The 16,608-nt window shown below is 38.1% G+C and overlaps 1 protein-coding gene across 1 annotated transcript in view; it reads left to right on the forward strand.

The window, feature by feature from the left end:
• Positions 1-4,311: 4,311 nt before the first annotated feature.
• LOC109984428 (doublecortin domain-containing protein 2) overlaps positions 4,312-16,608 on the forward strand; it is a 28,863-nt gene continuing 16,566 nt past the window's right edge. The window contains exons 1-7 of the mRNA XM_065958091.1: positions 4,312-5,101; positions 5,979-6,033; positions 9,297-9,373; positions 9,635-9,769; positions 10,213-10,362; positions 11,847-11,901; positions 12,304-12,487. Of these exons, the coding sequence (XP_065814163.1) occupies positions 4,815-5,101; positions 5,979-6,033; positions 9,297-9,373; positions 9,635-9,769; positions 10,213-10,362; positions 11,847-11,901; positions 12,304-12,487 (943 nt within the window). The 5' untranslated portion in view covers positions 4,312-4,814. The remainder of the gene's footprint in view (positions 5,102-5,978; positions 6,034-9,296; positions 9,374-9,634; positions 9,770-10,212; positions 10,363-11,846; positions 11,902-12,303; positions 12,488-16,608) is intronic.

Here is a 16,608-nt window from a genome sequence, read left to right on the forward strand (position 1 = left end):
CCAATTTGGCAAAATAACCATTTACTAGAGTTATAATATTTTTATAGAATTCACCTCCTAACAAATCATTCCATTGTTGCACTTATACTTTACCAAAGTTTGAGAATGCATGCAACAACAACATGTACATTTCCTTCCTCCTGTAGCAAAAGGGTCAGGGTCTCTCTAAAAACACTTAATGATCCATCCTAATGATTATTTCAATATTACAAATGAGAAATCTGTCATTCAGACTACAATCCATGCATTGCCTAATTTTATCCAAACAGAGGAAACACTAATATGGAAAACAGAACAAAGCCCTAATGCAATGACGAGAATCTATAACTGCTGTTGTCTCTTTAAAGATTGCTCTGCATGACCTGGAATATACACTTTTCATTACAGTAATCAGAGAGTCAAAACACACTGTCTGAGGGGCTTTCAGATTTATTGATGTGTTTTCATCAGTGGGTGACCCCCAGTATTATCTCTAAGTGAGATATTTCTTGTAAGATATACTCTTGTGACCTTTTATAAAAGGAATATTTATTTCAGGCAAGGCAGGCTAACCTCCTGTTGTGCATGTAGGTGTAGCATCCAATAATTATACTCTACTTCAGTAGTTTCTCTTTATGGCTCATCTATTGGACCCTTTATGGACAGAAAGACAAAAATAAATACTTTATGGATACAATGTGTCATCTTTGTCATGTCACTCTAATTCACCCCTGACCAAGCACAAAATCCATGCCCCATTTGTCCTTGTGTGACTAACATATGCTTACAATACCATACAACCAACAGCAGCTGAGTAGAGGGAATTATTACTTCAACAAATACAAACATTATTCATTTATTTATTTCATTGATTGTCACAATGAAGGTTTATTAAATATATATATTTACTTTGTTTTGGGTTAATAGAGATCAATAATCAACTCATTGAGTCTCTAATGTGGCACACTACAGCTTTAGTGGATGAGATCAGAAGTTCATTAGCATTAAGCCACATTAACTTAAGTGAAATACTGTTGTAGCAATAGAGACCTCAAGAAATATACAATGTTTTCCAACTCAATTGTACATTTGTGGCAGTACACCTGTTGATGTGACTCATGCCAACAGCAATCTGTTATTTACCTTTTAAGCTTCCTTAAAGAAGTGTGTTTATAGAGGCTGCCTTTCTTCCATTTGATGACACTGCTAAAGGACAGTGACAGATGGTAGCTGTGAGGCTTCCAATTCTTGTCAAACTACGACAATTTCAAAGCAATTTCGGCCATGTGAGGATAGGGTTTAAAAGGTGCAGTTAAGACATCCAATAAACAACACCAATTATGTGTAATTCCATGCCTTGCCAAGGACATTTAAACTGACAGGATATACACAGGGAGAGGTTGAGGGATAAAATACTTTCTTAATAAGAGGTGCCCTGCACTTTATGATATTGCCGTTGCCTTAAATTTGTGTCAAGAGGGTTTTCTGCAATTGTCAGCCAACCAGTACCATATTTCAAGGCCATATCCCAGCCCCCTTCCTTTTTTTTTTATTTCTTACAGGAAACTCCGGTGGCTTTTTGGCCCTACAACTAAGGTACCAAATTTGCCAGATAGTCTTTGAACTAAGATACACACACACACAATCCACAACTACATAAAATTTCAACCCCTCTGTCCCCACACCTTGGCAAGCCACAACCTCATTCAAAGAGCATGTGCACTGCTGCACTTTGTGCAAGCGGAAAGGTATGATGGAGCAAGATAGCTTAAAATGTCAGGACAGAGTTCCACACAAAAGCCTACATATTGAAGAAGAGCTTGACTGAATAATTCAGTCCTCAAGTCCTCTTTTCGCAACATTACAAAGGGAGTTCCTCAAGGTTCAGTGCTTGGACCAGAGTTGTTCACCATTTATATTAATGAGATTACCACTTCATTACACATGTGGGATCTCCATTTTTAGAAGAGGTCAAAATGCTCCAGCAACACTTGTAGTAAGAAGATCAACTTTATTAACAATTTAGACTGACGCGTTTCGGCTCGTGGCCTTCATCACGGTCATCCCATCTTTATGCAGATGATACTGTACTTAATAAATCTTCAAATACCATTCATGATGCAACTCTAAATCTGCAGCAAGCATTTAACCTCTCACAAAATAATCTGCACAAGTTGAAACTGGTCCTGAATTGTACAAATTCTGAATGGAAGATTTTTCAAATGCAAGGCATATTGACTATAGCAATGTTACAATTCAATCTGGTAAAAATACATTATGAAAGACAGTGCAATATTATAAATATTGTGGTATCTGGATAGATTAAAAAATTAATTTAACAACACACATTGAAAATCTCTTAGCTAAACTAAGACAACAACAATGCTTTCTTTTAGAAATAACCCTCGCTTCCCTTCCTTTCGAACAATATTAAGTTTGTTTATGGCTGTAAATTCTGAAGACGCATGTTGATGCACCTTTAAGTTTGATAAAGTACTCGCCTTAGAGAAGATTTATGAAGAGATTCTGAAATGAAAGAAAAGTTGAGAGATACAGAGGTAGTTTATTTAAAAGTGCTTTATAAATAAATAAAGATGCTGATCTCCCCTTTTTGTTTGAGCAGGCAGGCATGTTGTTCATGATGTGTCCCATAGCTGTCTCTGGAAATGAATCTCAGTGCAGTGATAAACTACATCAAAAGGTTTTAAAGTAGTAGTGGCTGTACGTCCATTAAAACTTCCCCATAATCAATTACAGAAAGGAAACCTGCTTCAATATTTCTTGTTCTAGTGAAGTAAGACATACAAGAATTAATAAAAATGCATTGTACACAAATAATAACCGAAAACCAAACTAAATCATTTCAAAACAACTTACTGCAGAGCAGTAAAAGCTTAATTGCATTCTCCCATCAGTCTTCAACGTCATTCATTCAATTCATCAGATGCCAAAAAAAGAGTAAATTATCTCTATCAATCAATAAAGCACATTTAAAAACAGGACGGCTGACCAAAGTGCTGTACATCGCACAAAAGAGCGATAAGGTGAAAATACAGGAGCGAAAAACAACTTCTCTAATGAATCCAACAGAAAACAAAAATCGTTCCTCTTTATTTTTTCAAGGATACTTTCAATCTATAATTAGAGTTTGTTACCTACATCTTTACAACAACTCCATAGGAAATGAAAAATACACCCTTATCCTAGGGAAAAGGAATTTCATAGTAGCATAAACGGTGAATTCAGGAGGTGTTCAACTGTTGGCTTTTTGTCATTAACTCTTTTTGTGTGTGTTTATCTCGAGTAGCCCTAGGTGTTCTTAAAGATGCTCATAAATTGCTTAACAAAGAATGCGCTTTGTGTATATTTTAACCAGAGCATAATATCAATATCTCCTAGTGCTGCTGCAAAAATTCATAAATTATAGTCTATTTCTGCAGCTGCTTCCTCCTCGTTTACATAAAATAGGCAACAACAGCCCCATCAGGTGGACAAAACGGAGAATCACACTTCTTTAGCAGTATTAGATAGGTGATGTGCAAGTTTAAGGACTGCATTGTTGCCTGCGAATTGGTCGTAGGTCACATTCTATTTTTAATGATGACTTTGTCATTTATATCATATGGAAGTTCTGCCGATGCTTTTGGCCCTTCATGGCTTTAAATACAATATCACCCAAAATGCCCAAATATCGCTTCTGTTGATGAAAGAGGCAATGGCGACACTGAGGTGAATTTTGATGACGGCTATTTGAGGTTTTAGTCATTGGACTTTTTATTATAATAAATCACAGAATTCAATGTAGGCTGTGAAAGGTGTATTGCTTTATTTGAGAGCGAAAGACTGTGTAAAGCAAATACATAACATTTAATTTATTATGAACTCATTAAGGCTACATTACTCTTTTTTTAAAATAAAAATCAGACTTTTGTATGCTATTATGGATTTCCCTAGCTTTTAATTGCTACAACAAAACACGTGCCACTTGACAATATTATGCAAAAGAAAAAGGGTACAGATCACCCTGTTGTCCCGCAACACACAAATAATACACAAAACAAACATGTTTTTAGTCCCACATTCAGCATGTCACCGGCAACAGCGGGTGTGCAATTGGTCTCTTGTTGCCCAATTAACTCTCTCATGTGGCTGTTGAAGAGTTTACAGCGTCTGTGTCTTACAAACACACACATTTTAAAGTCACAGAGCTTGTTATGTACCTGTTTATCTAGCACCACGGCAGTGCGCTTGTGATCAAATAAGGGTATTTTTTTAACATTGGTTAATGATTTACCTGTTGATTGCGAATGTGTAATGTCCCTGGTAATAGGTGCGAGAACAGCGGCTTGTTCCCATAGATACATCCCAACAGATGAGCTCCCATGATACCCAGCTGACATCGGGGTATACTACAGAAACCAGTTTGGCTCTTAACATCACCTGCTGCTGCGTAACGGTGGACACGAACTGGAAAACTCTGCCACATTTCCTCCGTAGTCGACATAGATTCTACAAAAATGATAGATAGTTTTCACGTTTAACGCCAGGATCAGCTTTTCCGTGTATGTGGTTTTATTTTTAATTAGTCATTAACGCACAAATAGTAGCCTATCATTGTGCCGGACACCCTCGTGTTCCCTCTGCTGACCTTCTCGAAGATCTGCGTGCCACGTCCAGCTCTTCTCAACCCTAAACGTGGTTCCTGGATGGGCGAGCTCTTAATGTCATTATAATGGCCTATAAGCCTTTATCTCGCAATTGGGATCAGTCTGTTTTAAGATTATTATAACAAAGATCTTCCCCGTCGCGCGCCCACCTGATTTTTACGCACAACTATGAGCTCGGAGAAGCCAAACTTTCTGTCCCAGCCGGTCGTGAAGAACATTTTCATGTTCCGCAATGGGGATCCGTACTACGAGGCACGACGGCTTGTGATAAACCAAAAGAGGGTGTCAAACTTTGAGACCTTACTCAAAGAGGTGACTGGCGGGATACAAGCCCCGTTTGGAGCGGTGAGAAACATCTATACACCGAGAGGAGGGCACAAAGTGGACTGCCTCGATAGCCTTCAGACCGGGGAACAATACGTGGCTGCTGGGAGGGAGAGATTCAAAAGGATGGAGTAAGAACAAGCTAACATTTGTCATTTTTAAAAACACGTTTCAAATATTTGTTCAAAGAGAAAAAAATAACAGCATATGCGTTAATACTGGTACATTATACCAGATACCTCTGTAAGTGCAGGTGTAGTCTGCATACATGCATGCTTGTCAGTTGGGACTTCCTAACTAATTCAAGTCTCAATAAAAGTATTTTGCACACTCTGAATTTTGCCACGGGCAGTGTTAGTCATAACCCATGTACATGCATCATTTTAAGCTTTTACGACGGACCTTTTCGTTTGGTCACGGTGTTAAAAGAATAAACAAGTAAACATGCTAAGTCACAGCATGGGGCAGATGCGATCAGCACTTATAAGTGTGCGTTACCCGGGCCTATAAATAAGCGGATTTATAGCCTACTGCAGATAATGAGCTTTGTGCAACTGGTTTATTCATAGAATGCAGTGGTGGAAAAGTTGGAATTGCTGGAAGCAGTGACAATGTGTTATAGCCATTGAGTTGTAAGCTGGCATGCTTCTTCATTACAGTAAAATCAGTAAATTGCCTGTGAGATATGTCTGGCGTGATCTGCTGCAGAGCTGATGGAAAAATAAACGCACATTTTATATTAAAAATCAAGTATTGCCTCGCCAGCCACATACTTTAAGTTAATACGTTTCTACCAATAATGCGTAAAGCATGGCTGGTATTATGTTTTAACTAATATGTGCTTACATAAGAGGAAGGCTACGGTATATATTAATTTTGAATTGGTTGTTGCAGCACAGCTAGCATCAAGAAAACTTAAGATAATAATTCAAATAAGTACTTGATGAAATAAGATACAATTTGAGGATGTTACAAAATACCCCTATTGACTTTATGGTTTGCCTCCAGTTATCTACAGATTGGCACAAGAAAGAAGAGACTGATGCAGACTCTACCAATTCAGGTAAGTGGAAAGTGCTGGTAGAGTAAAAAGAAGGCTCAGTTTCCCTTTTTTTTTTAAGAAAATCACTGTTTAGAGAAGTCAGTCAAGAAGTGTAAACACTACTGGTTGCATGCAGAAAAAAAAGCAGTGTAGTAGCTGTAGCTGTATTTTCTTTGAGACCAGATCACAGATGAATCACTAAAGGAGCTGTGTTATTAAGTCAAATGTTGGAATTTAAGAAGAGACATAAAAAAGAAGCGATGTATAAAAATAAATAAAGAGGAATAGAGCTGCCTGGAATAACCCAATATCTGTATAATCTTTGGCAGCACTCTAATACAATCTGCGGTGATGGAACTTGTTTACATAATTTACATGGTCTTGTCCATCATCCAGGCAGTCTTGGGGTATAGCACACACTTATATGATCTTGCCAAAAAGATTCTCAGGTTCCTCTCCGCCTCATTTGATGAGGCAACACATGTAGTGTATGTAAATTACAAGAACCCAAACACATCGGACATGTTTGTTTGTTCATCTGGAGTTCCACTGTTTATGTTCTGTTATGGTTTTATGGGCCAGAATATATACCTCGATAATGCACATTACTTCTATTTTAAGCATTGTTTAAAATCAAGTTATAGCGATGTTATGAAACCCCTCACGTGCTGTGTTTTCAGTGCATGGGTTCAGGGGCAATACTCTTGAAGTGCCACTATGTGCAATACACACGTGGATTTGAAAACATCACCTCTGCACTACTGCCCCCACCCGCAGTGTGAAGGTTTTTAGAAAGATCATTTAAGCAAGGTGTAATGTTGAGCATTGCTCTCCATTGTTCTCTGTGAAGAATCACTTTGTTGGCGTCTCAGTGGCCATGCATTATTGATTTTTGGATCATAATCATCCCGGCCTTTCAATGCATCTTTAATCACCATCTATGAAGTAGCGGCCAAAACAAGAACAGCTTAGAGTCAGGTAGTCCACAGGCTCATGTATCTTGGAAGTCAACTGCAGGTCTTCTTTCAAAATAAGTTGTTTACATGTTAAACAATTTTTGTCATAAAAGTTCCCACTGAAGGCAGCACACAGCCCATTTACTTTTGATTTGCCAATGACTTTTATCCCTGGCTAAAACCTAAGTATATTATCTGTATGTGTCCTGCCTCTGTTTTCTGTGACATGTTAATCATACAGACATAATCAGACACTATTCTCTGCTGTCTTGATGTTGTCCTATCACTGGATAACAAGAAGCCTTTTTCTGAGCAATAGCCTTAAGGACTTCTTGTTGCTGCTGTGATTTTGTGAGGAGCATAATGAGAGCCAATTAACTTCACAAGGACCCTGCTTCCCCCTCAATACCCTTCTTAACCTGCCTGATTGTGTCAATTAATGATGAGAACTCTTTGCTGGCTGGATGGAGGGCAAGTTGTTTCTTGTGCTTATTGATTCTAGAGCATTATTTGATGGGCAAATCAACGGAGGTTTGTCTGGTATATTTTTCAATATGGCATGCTTCCTTTTTTAATAAAACAAGGTCACCTACTTTTGTTTCTTTCTTTTTAACATTGACCCTACCTTTTTTTATTTAAGCTCAATGTTCCTCCCAAGCAACAGTGTACACAGACAAAACCCAGCCACTGTTTTATATAAAATGTAGTTTTTATTTGTAATAGGCTAAATGGTCATGGTAGTGTGGGAAGAGTCGGGGTCAAGGAAGCTGGAGCTTTCAGCAACCAAGGGGGTGAAGACTCAGGGTGAGGGAACAACTCTTCGGTTAGGTGTCTCCACTAATAAATCTATTGTTGAGAGGAGAGAAGAAATAAGAGAAATTGGGTTTAAAAGGAATTGCATTGCAAGTTAATTTAATTTCTTAAGTATTGATTTCATATCTTCAGTATTGAAGATACCTCCTCTTCATTAGCATTCATTATTTTGCATACTGCTATGTTAGCTTAGCACAATTAAAGCACAAAGTCATGCTGTTTGTTTGTACAAAACTACCTGTCAATTAAAAGTAAAAAGAAAAATGCTTACTAATGCTCCCCAGGGACAGATCCATGTACCGCCTTAGTGGTTTTAGTTTTTTTTACAGGCTTCAATACATGCTCATTCTCCGAACACATCTACTTTTGTCTGATGATGATATAGCTACGGCCAACTTATGGGTCTGCAAGTGTCGGCATTGGTTAGTGATAAAGGACTTCCAGCCAGAACTTCCATTCCTAAATGCTACAGCGTAGTAACATCATAGGCGAGGATGGAGTTAAGCGATGGCATGGCTTTTATTCATCTCTTAAACTAATATCTGCTTCTTTAAAATGATATCTGCATGCAAGAGCATAACAATCCACTCTTTAAATCTTTGTCATTTTTAATAGTCAGCATTTGTTTTGTTTTTATTATTTCAGCTTGAGCGGTTACTTAGAAGTACCCCGTTGTAGTATTTGTTTTGCAGACAACGTGTCTCTGCTGGATTATTGAATACCTCAGGTCACATCCTGAACCTTGTTTTATGAAGTAACTTTTCAAATCCTATTTCTAGCCTTCAAACCTCGGTTGCCAAGCCACACTCAAAAACCCCAGAGGACTTCTAATATACCTCTTCAGTATCTCTCTTTCTCGCCCTCAAAGGAGTCAAATGTTAGCCTGAGAATGACAGTGGGTTAGCAGGTGCTATAGGACGAAACCTGCAGTGCTCACTCTATTCAACCTCCCAACCTCAAAGGATTACCAAAGGCTCATTCTTTTGCTGTCACAAGGGTGAAGGACTTTATTATTTGACATGTGAACAAAAGGGCGCCATCTCTCCCTAAAGGCTTTGATGTCTCATAATCCTGTTTATGTTGTGCTGTTTACTAAAATAATCTTGCAGCAAGAGAAAAGGGGATAGAGTTTTCTTTTTCTTTTTACTGTTAGTTCTCATAATGGCTCTGATGCTTAAAACTGTTATGTCTCTAGAGGGTCTACAGAAGTACCCTTCCCTTCCCTGGCACAGGACAGGTACACTCAAGTTGTTCGTTTAGTTGCTAGCTTAATTGTTGATTCCAGTTTTAGCATAGTTCCCAAAGGAAGGTCTGTTGTTTTACTTCATCCACTGGGCAACAAGAGTTTTTTATCAAGGACGAGTGTGCAGGATTTAGGGACATCTAGTGGTGAAAATGTAGATTGCAACAAACTGATAGCAAGACAACAAACAACGGATAACCAATATCCCCAATTTTAAAAGCATCGTTTGTTTTAAATCTCCTCTGTTTTTCTTCTTTTTCTTTATCTCTCAGGCCAAACCGCTGCCACCAAATCGGATCATCGTGTCAGCTCGATTCCTGAAGCCCCTCAAAGAGCCATGTACAATATTGTAAGTGCCTCTTTAACCTGTTGATTCTGCGTGCAAAGTGTACAGACATGCTCGTAGAAGGATGTGTGCAGTTATCCTTTGATTTGAGTATTATTTAAAATAGACATGGAAACTCTCTCAGTCTGTTGTTGATGTGCAAATCTGAATTACAGTTACTGTAAGGACTCCTAATCTCAGAGCATAGACTTCAATTTAAAGGGAATTGTAATAGTAAATTACAAAAATGTTTGGCTTTAACCATTGTGTATTTTCTGTACTCAGTGTGGTAGCAAATGGTGATGTCTTGAACCCTGCCATGAGACTGTTAATCCACCAGAGGATGCTCAGCCAGTTCGACAAAATACTTGAGATGGTCACAGAGAAGATGGGTTTGAGAGTCCTGGGCGGAGTTCGTAGGTACAAAATGTGCTTTCACTGCACACATGGACAGCTTATATTTCCGTATAACGTTATGATTCTCTTTCTATGCAAAACATCAAAAAAAACTGAACAGCAAAAGATGACAGAAGCTTCAAACTCCCACCATATGTTCTGTCAGTATAGCAATGCTCTCATAGGACTTTCCAGCACCTTGCTGCATACATTTTCATCTAAATGAAAAAGCTTCCTGTTAAAAATGTCTGCACCAACGATCATCTTTGCTCATGTGATTAATGACATGAGAATGATTAATGACATGAGAATGATTAATGAGTAAATGTTGGGTTATGTTTAAATTGTCTCAATAAATAGCTACATTTGTGATTATGGGAGGATATCTGCCTAATCCAATGGGGCACAAACTGACACAATTACATCTTTGAAGCTATTAGAGCGTTGACTCTGCGTCTGTTTTCTAGTCTGTATACCTATGAAGGCCACCAGGTGACTGATGGGAATCATCTGGAGAGCAGGCAGCTCTATGTGGCTGTGGGGAGAGAGAGGTTTAAGAAACTGCCATACAGTGATCTACTTTTCACCAAACCCAGAGAGACGAGGAGAGTCAATGGGTAAGCACTGCACCAAGAAAATATATTAGACTGGACTCGATTTTTATGTGATATTATATTAAAGAAATATAATTTTTTAAATAAAGTAAACTGGCTTTCATCCTTGAAAATAGCCTTTGAATGTGTTGAGAAACACATTATTTTCAAGTCCATTGTTGGGTTTAGTGTGCATACTGTTTCTTTTTTTCCTATCACAAGCCAATAAAAAGTATGAAAACCAGCCATAATGGTTTAAATATATTTTACTGAAAACTACCAAAAAAGTTGAAGAACATGTGCTTGTGCTTGCAGGTTCAGATATCCTGGCAGTGTCACAGCACCCTCTGACCTCTGTATGGCCTCTGTTCCTTATGTGCACCATATATTTATTATCATTCCCTTGACCTCTAATGAGAAGATTTAAGCTGCTCCATATTTAGTATATGTTTAAGGAATTTAAAATATACTGTTCGGGTCCAGTTCGATCTGTTTGGACATTTGACAGCAGTAAAAAAAAAACACTAGCACTAAATCTCATCGTTTTAGCCTGAAATTTGATGACTGTCAAAAATATCTAATTTACCACATACCAATTAATTTAGATAGTAGGCTACATGTTAGTTCAAGACACTAAAAATGTATATTTTTCTAACTTATTACTAGCTATGCAGGCCTTATTCTTGGCTTAGATTTGAGTTTTTGCAGTTTTTGGGAATCTTGAAATCGTGCATCTGTAAATACCATGTCTGTGTGTATTTTTAGTGGACAGTAGTGGGAGAGTTCAAGAGCCATCAGTGACACTGTCATGAGAGCTGGCTGCGTTCACACCACATGTGCCCATGGTTCCTGCAGAAACAGGTACCTGATGGGTCATGGAGGAAGCTCAAAACAGTGAAAAAGTAAAAACGGCACAGGAATGGTGCACAAAAGGAACAAGGGTCATATAAAGAGAAACACTAATGAGTACGCATACACATCAAAGGTATCCTTTAGTTTGTAAATTCTGTTGCTATTCTTGAAGAGTTGTGGAAACTTTCAAATACAATACTATGGCTACCAGGGCTTGTTCTTGGAAACCTCTCAGTTTGAGTTGGTGTGTTCCAGTGAGGAAAGTAATTATACTCCTCCAGGGCAAAAATCTTCTTTCAAATCTCCTGAGCCTTCATCTTTTAGCTCCAACGACTGTTATACAAATGAAAAATGTGCTGCATGTTTTATCTTTTCTGCTTTAGTGTTTCATGTAGACTAATGACAACAATATTTATTCAGTCTTCCACTTGAACATGGGAAAACGCTTTGTAGTTTTCCAGATTTTAAAATCTTAGAGAAACACTTAAACAGGCGTATTTTTATACCGTATTAGGTATTGATCAAGTAACTGTAATCAGAGTCATTGTTTGTGTTTTACTTTGCATGACACATTTCAGGTGTGTTCATGAATCACCTTTGTAAAGCAAATGCTTTATATAATACATAAAAGTTATTTTTTTCTGTTCTGTTCACAGAATGAAAGCTTACTCTCTACCGCCCATCTACAGATTCTCCAAGCAAAATGGAAATGTAAGAGATGTTTCTGACTTAAGATGGAATTTTTGGATGTATACATATTTTCTTATATCTTAAAACTGAAAGAAGACATTCAACAAATTAATCATTTGTTAAGTATTCTGGAAGTAACAGAAAATTAAAACAATTTTTAACATTTACTCGATCATTAAGTAGCTTTAAGTTAAAGGATTGGTAGACGGAGAGAAGATGTGGAGTTGCAGTTATTTTGACATTCATTCCAAAATTGAAGGAAAAACTTTCGGTTAGCAGAAACCAAGAATCAGAGATACACTGTTTGTGCCTTTTAATGTCTTCATTAAAAGTATGTATATATTTCATATGTATATATTTATGTTACTTTACTCTTGGTCTGTCGCTGTCTCATCAACTGAACTAAACTTCTGTCTTCTCCAGGCTAAGTCTACAGTCATGTGCAGCGACAGTGGAGATGGAGACTCCAAGGCCTCTCCTCCAGGCCACACAAGCAACAACAAGGAGCATCTGTCCTCCATTGTCAGAGACATCTCTCAGGCCAGACTCTTCTCCCTGAGGAAGAAGAGGAGTGGACAGAGCATGACCCTCAGCATCGCTGATAATGGTAATGCAGAAGCACACACAACTGTCTGAATAAGATCAGTCAATCAATTTTTATTTGTATAGTGTCAATTCATAACAAATGTCATTTCAAGACAACAATAATCCATCATGAGCAAAGTTACAATGGCAAGAGAAGACTTCCTTTAGGAGGCAGAACAAGACTCATGATGAACAGCCATCTGCTGAAGCTGTGCTGGGCTTGAAAAAAGGATAGATGGAGATGCAGGAAGAAGGATAGGGACAAGCAGACCTTACTCAATAATAATAAAAAATAATGTGATAGATTTATAGCTACGATGTTCGTAATAACGGTAAAAGTACGTGTCGTATTAGCAGTAATAACTTAGTATTTTAATTATAGAGGTTGAAGTTGGGCTGATCCCTTTAATATGCACTAAGAAGCACTAAGTTTAAACTTGCTGATTCCCATCCGAACAGCTCCAAAAGCATGGGTTTGAATTTCCCGTTTTAACTTGTCTTTGTCGGTGTAATGTGTAGATTAAAGGCTTGATTCTTCACACTTAAATATAATATAAATCAAGTATATCCTCTGAAAATAACTCTGTGAGTCATGACTTTCTACAATGGGTGTAACACCCGAGTCCCACTGTCTGTGATGTTTTCAGAGTTTTCAGAGTCCTATCTTCAGTTTGTTTACATCGCCAGGACGGCCGGCTGACTCCTCCCCTCGTGTATAAAAGTTGTTTAATTAGACTAGAGAAAAGAAGAATAACATAATGTACTCACTGCTTAACTGTGTTTCTAGATCACGCTCATTTCAGGTCAATTTACATGCAGTGTGAAGATACGAGCATAATAAAGATCGCATTAGCATGCTAACACAACAATGCACCGCAAGTTGTTTTGGTTTCATGCTGGTGCTCAAGGGCGACATCTGCTGGATCAAAAAATCACATAAAGCCTTTAAAGAGATTTGTGGAATTATGTGGTGTAGATAAAAAATAACAACAGGTTACCGTGGTAGAGTCGGTCGTCTCTCAACCTGAAGGTTGGGGATTTGATTCCCAGCTTCTGTAGCCACATGTCTGATGTGTCCTTGGGCAAGACACTTAACTCCAAATTGCTCTAACTGATTCGTCAGCGGAGTATGAATGTGTATGAATGGGATTAGTTACTTCATATAGCCACTAGGTAGGAGTGACAGAGTAGATTAGAGAGTAGAAGTAGAAGATTAGAAAAACACTTTTCAAGCTCAAGTCCATTTACAATCTTGTTTATCTTATATATATATATTAAAGGATTTAGAGACCTTCTAAACACTAGTTTTTAATCTATTTTCAACAAACAAAAGCAGTTATATTTACAGTAGGTCTAAGGATTTGGGATTCTTCTTCTCATCCTCATGTCACATAATCTTACTTTAAGTGTAATATGGCCCTTTAATGTCTGAGTGTCTGAATTGTCATCTCCCATAAATAGTATTTTAAACATGAGACACAAACAGGGCTTTGACACAGTCAGGATTATAAAACATAAAGATATATGATGTAATGCATGGCCTATGAAATCTTACGTAACCTGCTGCTGTATTAAATGTCCACACAGTGGCACTGTTGCTCTACATTAACATGTAGCAAGAAGTGTTGAAAGTAGGTCTAGAATGATGACATTTACTTCTATAACAAGAAACACATTACATCATCCTCTGGGTTCACAATCAGTACAATGTAATGTCCTGGAGAAACTCTGAATTTCAGCTACTTTTGTGCACATTGTCAGCTGGTGAACCTCTGAACATTAAGATGTTTTTTTTGTGTAGCCCCTGAACACAAACAGATTTTGTAAAGCATTTATGGAAAACAGTTTTTATGAAAGTACTGAATGATGTATAACAACATTAGAGGGAATAGTGAGCATATTTCTCCCCATCTCATTTTAAAGTTTTCCAGTAAAAGGGATGATGATGTTCCCTTAGACTGCTTCTGACCTTTATGTAAGGACTTCTGCAGTACTTAGTTACGTCATCCTGTAGCTCATGATAGATGTAGCCTGTTTCCTAGTCTGGCAGCAGAGTTGACAGCAGAAGCCCAGAGGAGCGTGGAGAATTGTGTCTTTGGTTCAGGGGAGCTGGCATTTTGCATCAAAAAGAGAGGGATGGGGGATGTGTGTGCATGATGTCTTTGTCTGCGTGAACATGTGTGCTTTTGAAACCTGTAATTTCACCCTCAGAATCCTGCTCTGAACATCAGATCGTGTGGCATGTCGCATTACCGGAAGAGAAAAAAAACATGTTGCATTATTGGTCCCCTTGGGTGACATTGACCAAAGATTAAATTAACAGAGAGACAGCTCAGAAAACAAGATCAGGCATCAGGCAGGATGGTTTGAATGGCTTTAGAGAGCATATCAAATCTTGTGCACCCTTCACTGTTTGACCTACAAAGTCTTTTTCAAGTGCTGTCATGTTTAAGTAACAATTATTTCTGTTATTTGTCCAGCTGAAAATCTGGATTTAGCCGTTTCTCACTGCTCTCATTGTATGGCATTGTCAGCTGGTCTCTGTCCATGGTGCTGAACAGATGTTCTGGAAACTACAGTAGGTTGATGTTTGCCAAAAGTTTGTCTTCATGATTTATTTTAATTTATCTCTATATCTATAACAAAAAAATGCTGTGATCATCGATTAGTAGAAGGGGACATATCCTCTGTGATGTCACCTATATGTATGTGAACCTTCCTTTCGATGCTCAAGTTTGTCTTTTTTCCATAACCATTTGTTTTTCAAAACCAGAAGCGACGTCAGGTTGGATACACATTGATACATCTCTGTAGAGGTATACAGGTCATTGTGGTAGGGATGTGTCAATTGCAGGTAGCCACACCCTAAACAGTATGCTGCTTTTTGTCCATTTAACTCTAAATGGGACCATTATTTACGAAATGCCCATCATGCTGTGTTGTAGAAGAGTAATTATGAAAATGTTAACTGAGGTAATATGTTAAGTTGGAGTAAGGTCATTTTCACAACTGGTTAAATAGATCAGATTTCTTTTCACTTCAACATCAGCTTCACATAAGAAAGATGGATAATAAAAAGAACAAAGAAGGCACTAAAGAAGACAGATTAAAAAAGGGAAAGCTTTCTTTTTTTAAATGGGCCAAAGTCAATAAAAGTTTTCAATAAAAACAAGCCCGTGGCTTGCTCACACCATGCCAGGTGGAGATGATACAGGTAAACTAGCAGTGTAAGATTAAGATTCCAGCTGTGCAACACAAAACACAACATATAAAGCACCTGGAAGCATTTATGCTCATATGCCCTGAGAAAGGCTGATGTTGCAGAAAAACTTTCTTAAAATGATAGTTCTGAACATGTCCTTATGTGCGCCGAATTAGAAATGAGATTTTATGATAAAATACACTATGAATCATGGACCACAAAACCTATTCAGAACTAGTCGAAGAACAGTGGAAGTCATATACACACCCTATTCAAAAATGCTTGTTTTTACATCAGAAATTATAAACTCAATTTTGGTCTGATTAGTTCATGTCCTCATGGGCATACACTGACGTTGTGCATAGTAAGACGCGAGCCTGACCTAATTGACAGCTGTCGCAGTGAAGCTGTTTGTCAGGAGGCTCTAACCCTCTTCAGCTCTTAGCCTGTTGTTAGTTTGACTGAAAGTTAGGCTGAGACAGGAATTCCAGCATGACCGTTGCCGCCAATGAGCCTGCTGTAACAGATGGGTGACGTCACTTCTATTAATATTTACTGTCTTTAGTCTGGCCCTACTAGCCATACTGGTTCTGTGGTCCATGCTATGAATAACAAGGTTGTCGAGAATTGTGCACCATTTCGTACTACTGTACGAGTAAGGCTAAAATTACAAATCTCTAGTTTATGGTACCATATTATGCTTTTTCTGGTTTTATATGCTCTTTACTGTGTTTTCCAAGTGTCCTGTGCATGTTTAGACACATCTATGTGCAAAAATTCAAAGTCTGCGGAAACGTGGCTTCTCCTACCTCCTCCTGCATGCAATGCTCGGTTCTAGCCCCCCTCGAAAATGTTTTGCCAGTGTGACGTCTTGTCAGTGTGAGATCACTGATCTAAGCCCATTGGCTCGTTGTGGCAAGCCCTGCAGTAGCACAGTAGTG

Source organism: Labrus bergylta, chromosome 8 (genome assembly GCF_963930695.1).
Source record: "Labrus bergylta chromosome 8, fLabBer1.1, whole genome shotgun sequence".
Classification (NCBI taxonomy): domain Eukaryota; kingdom Metazoa; phylum Chordata; class Actinopteri; order Labriformes; family Labridae; genus Labrus; species Labrus bergylta.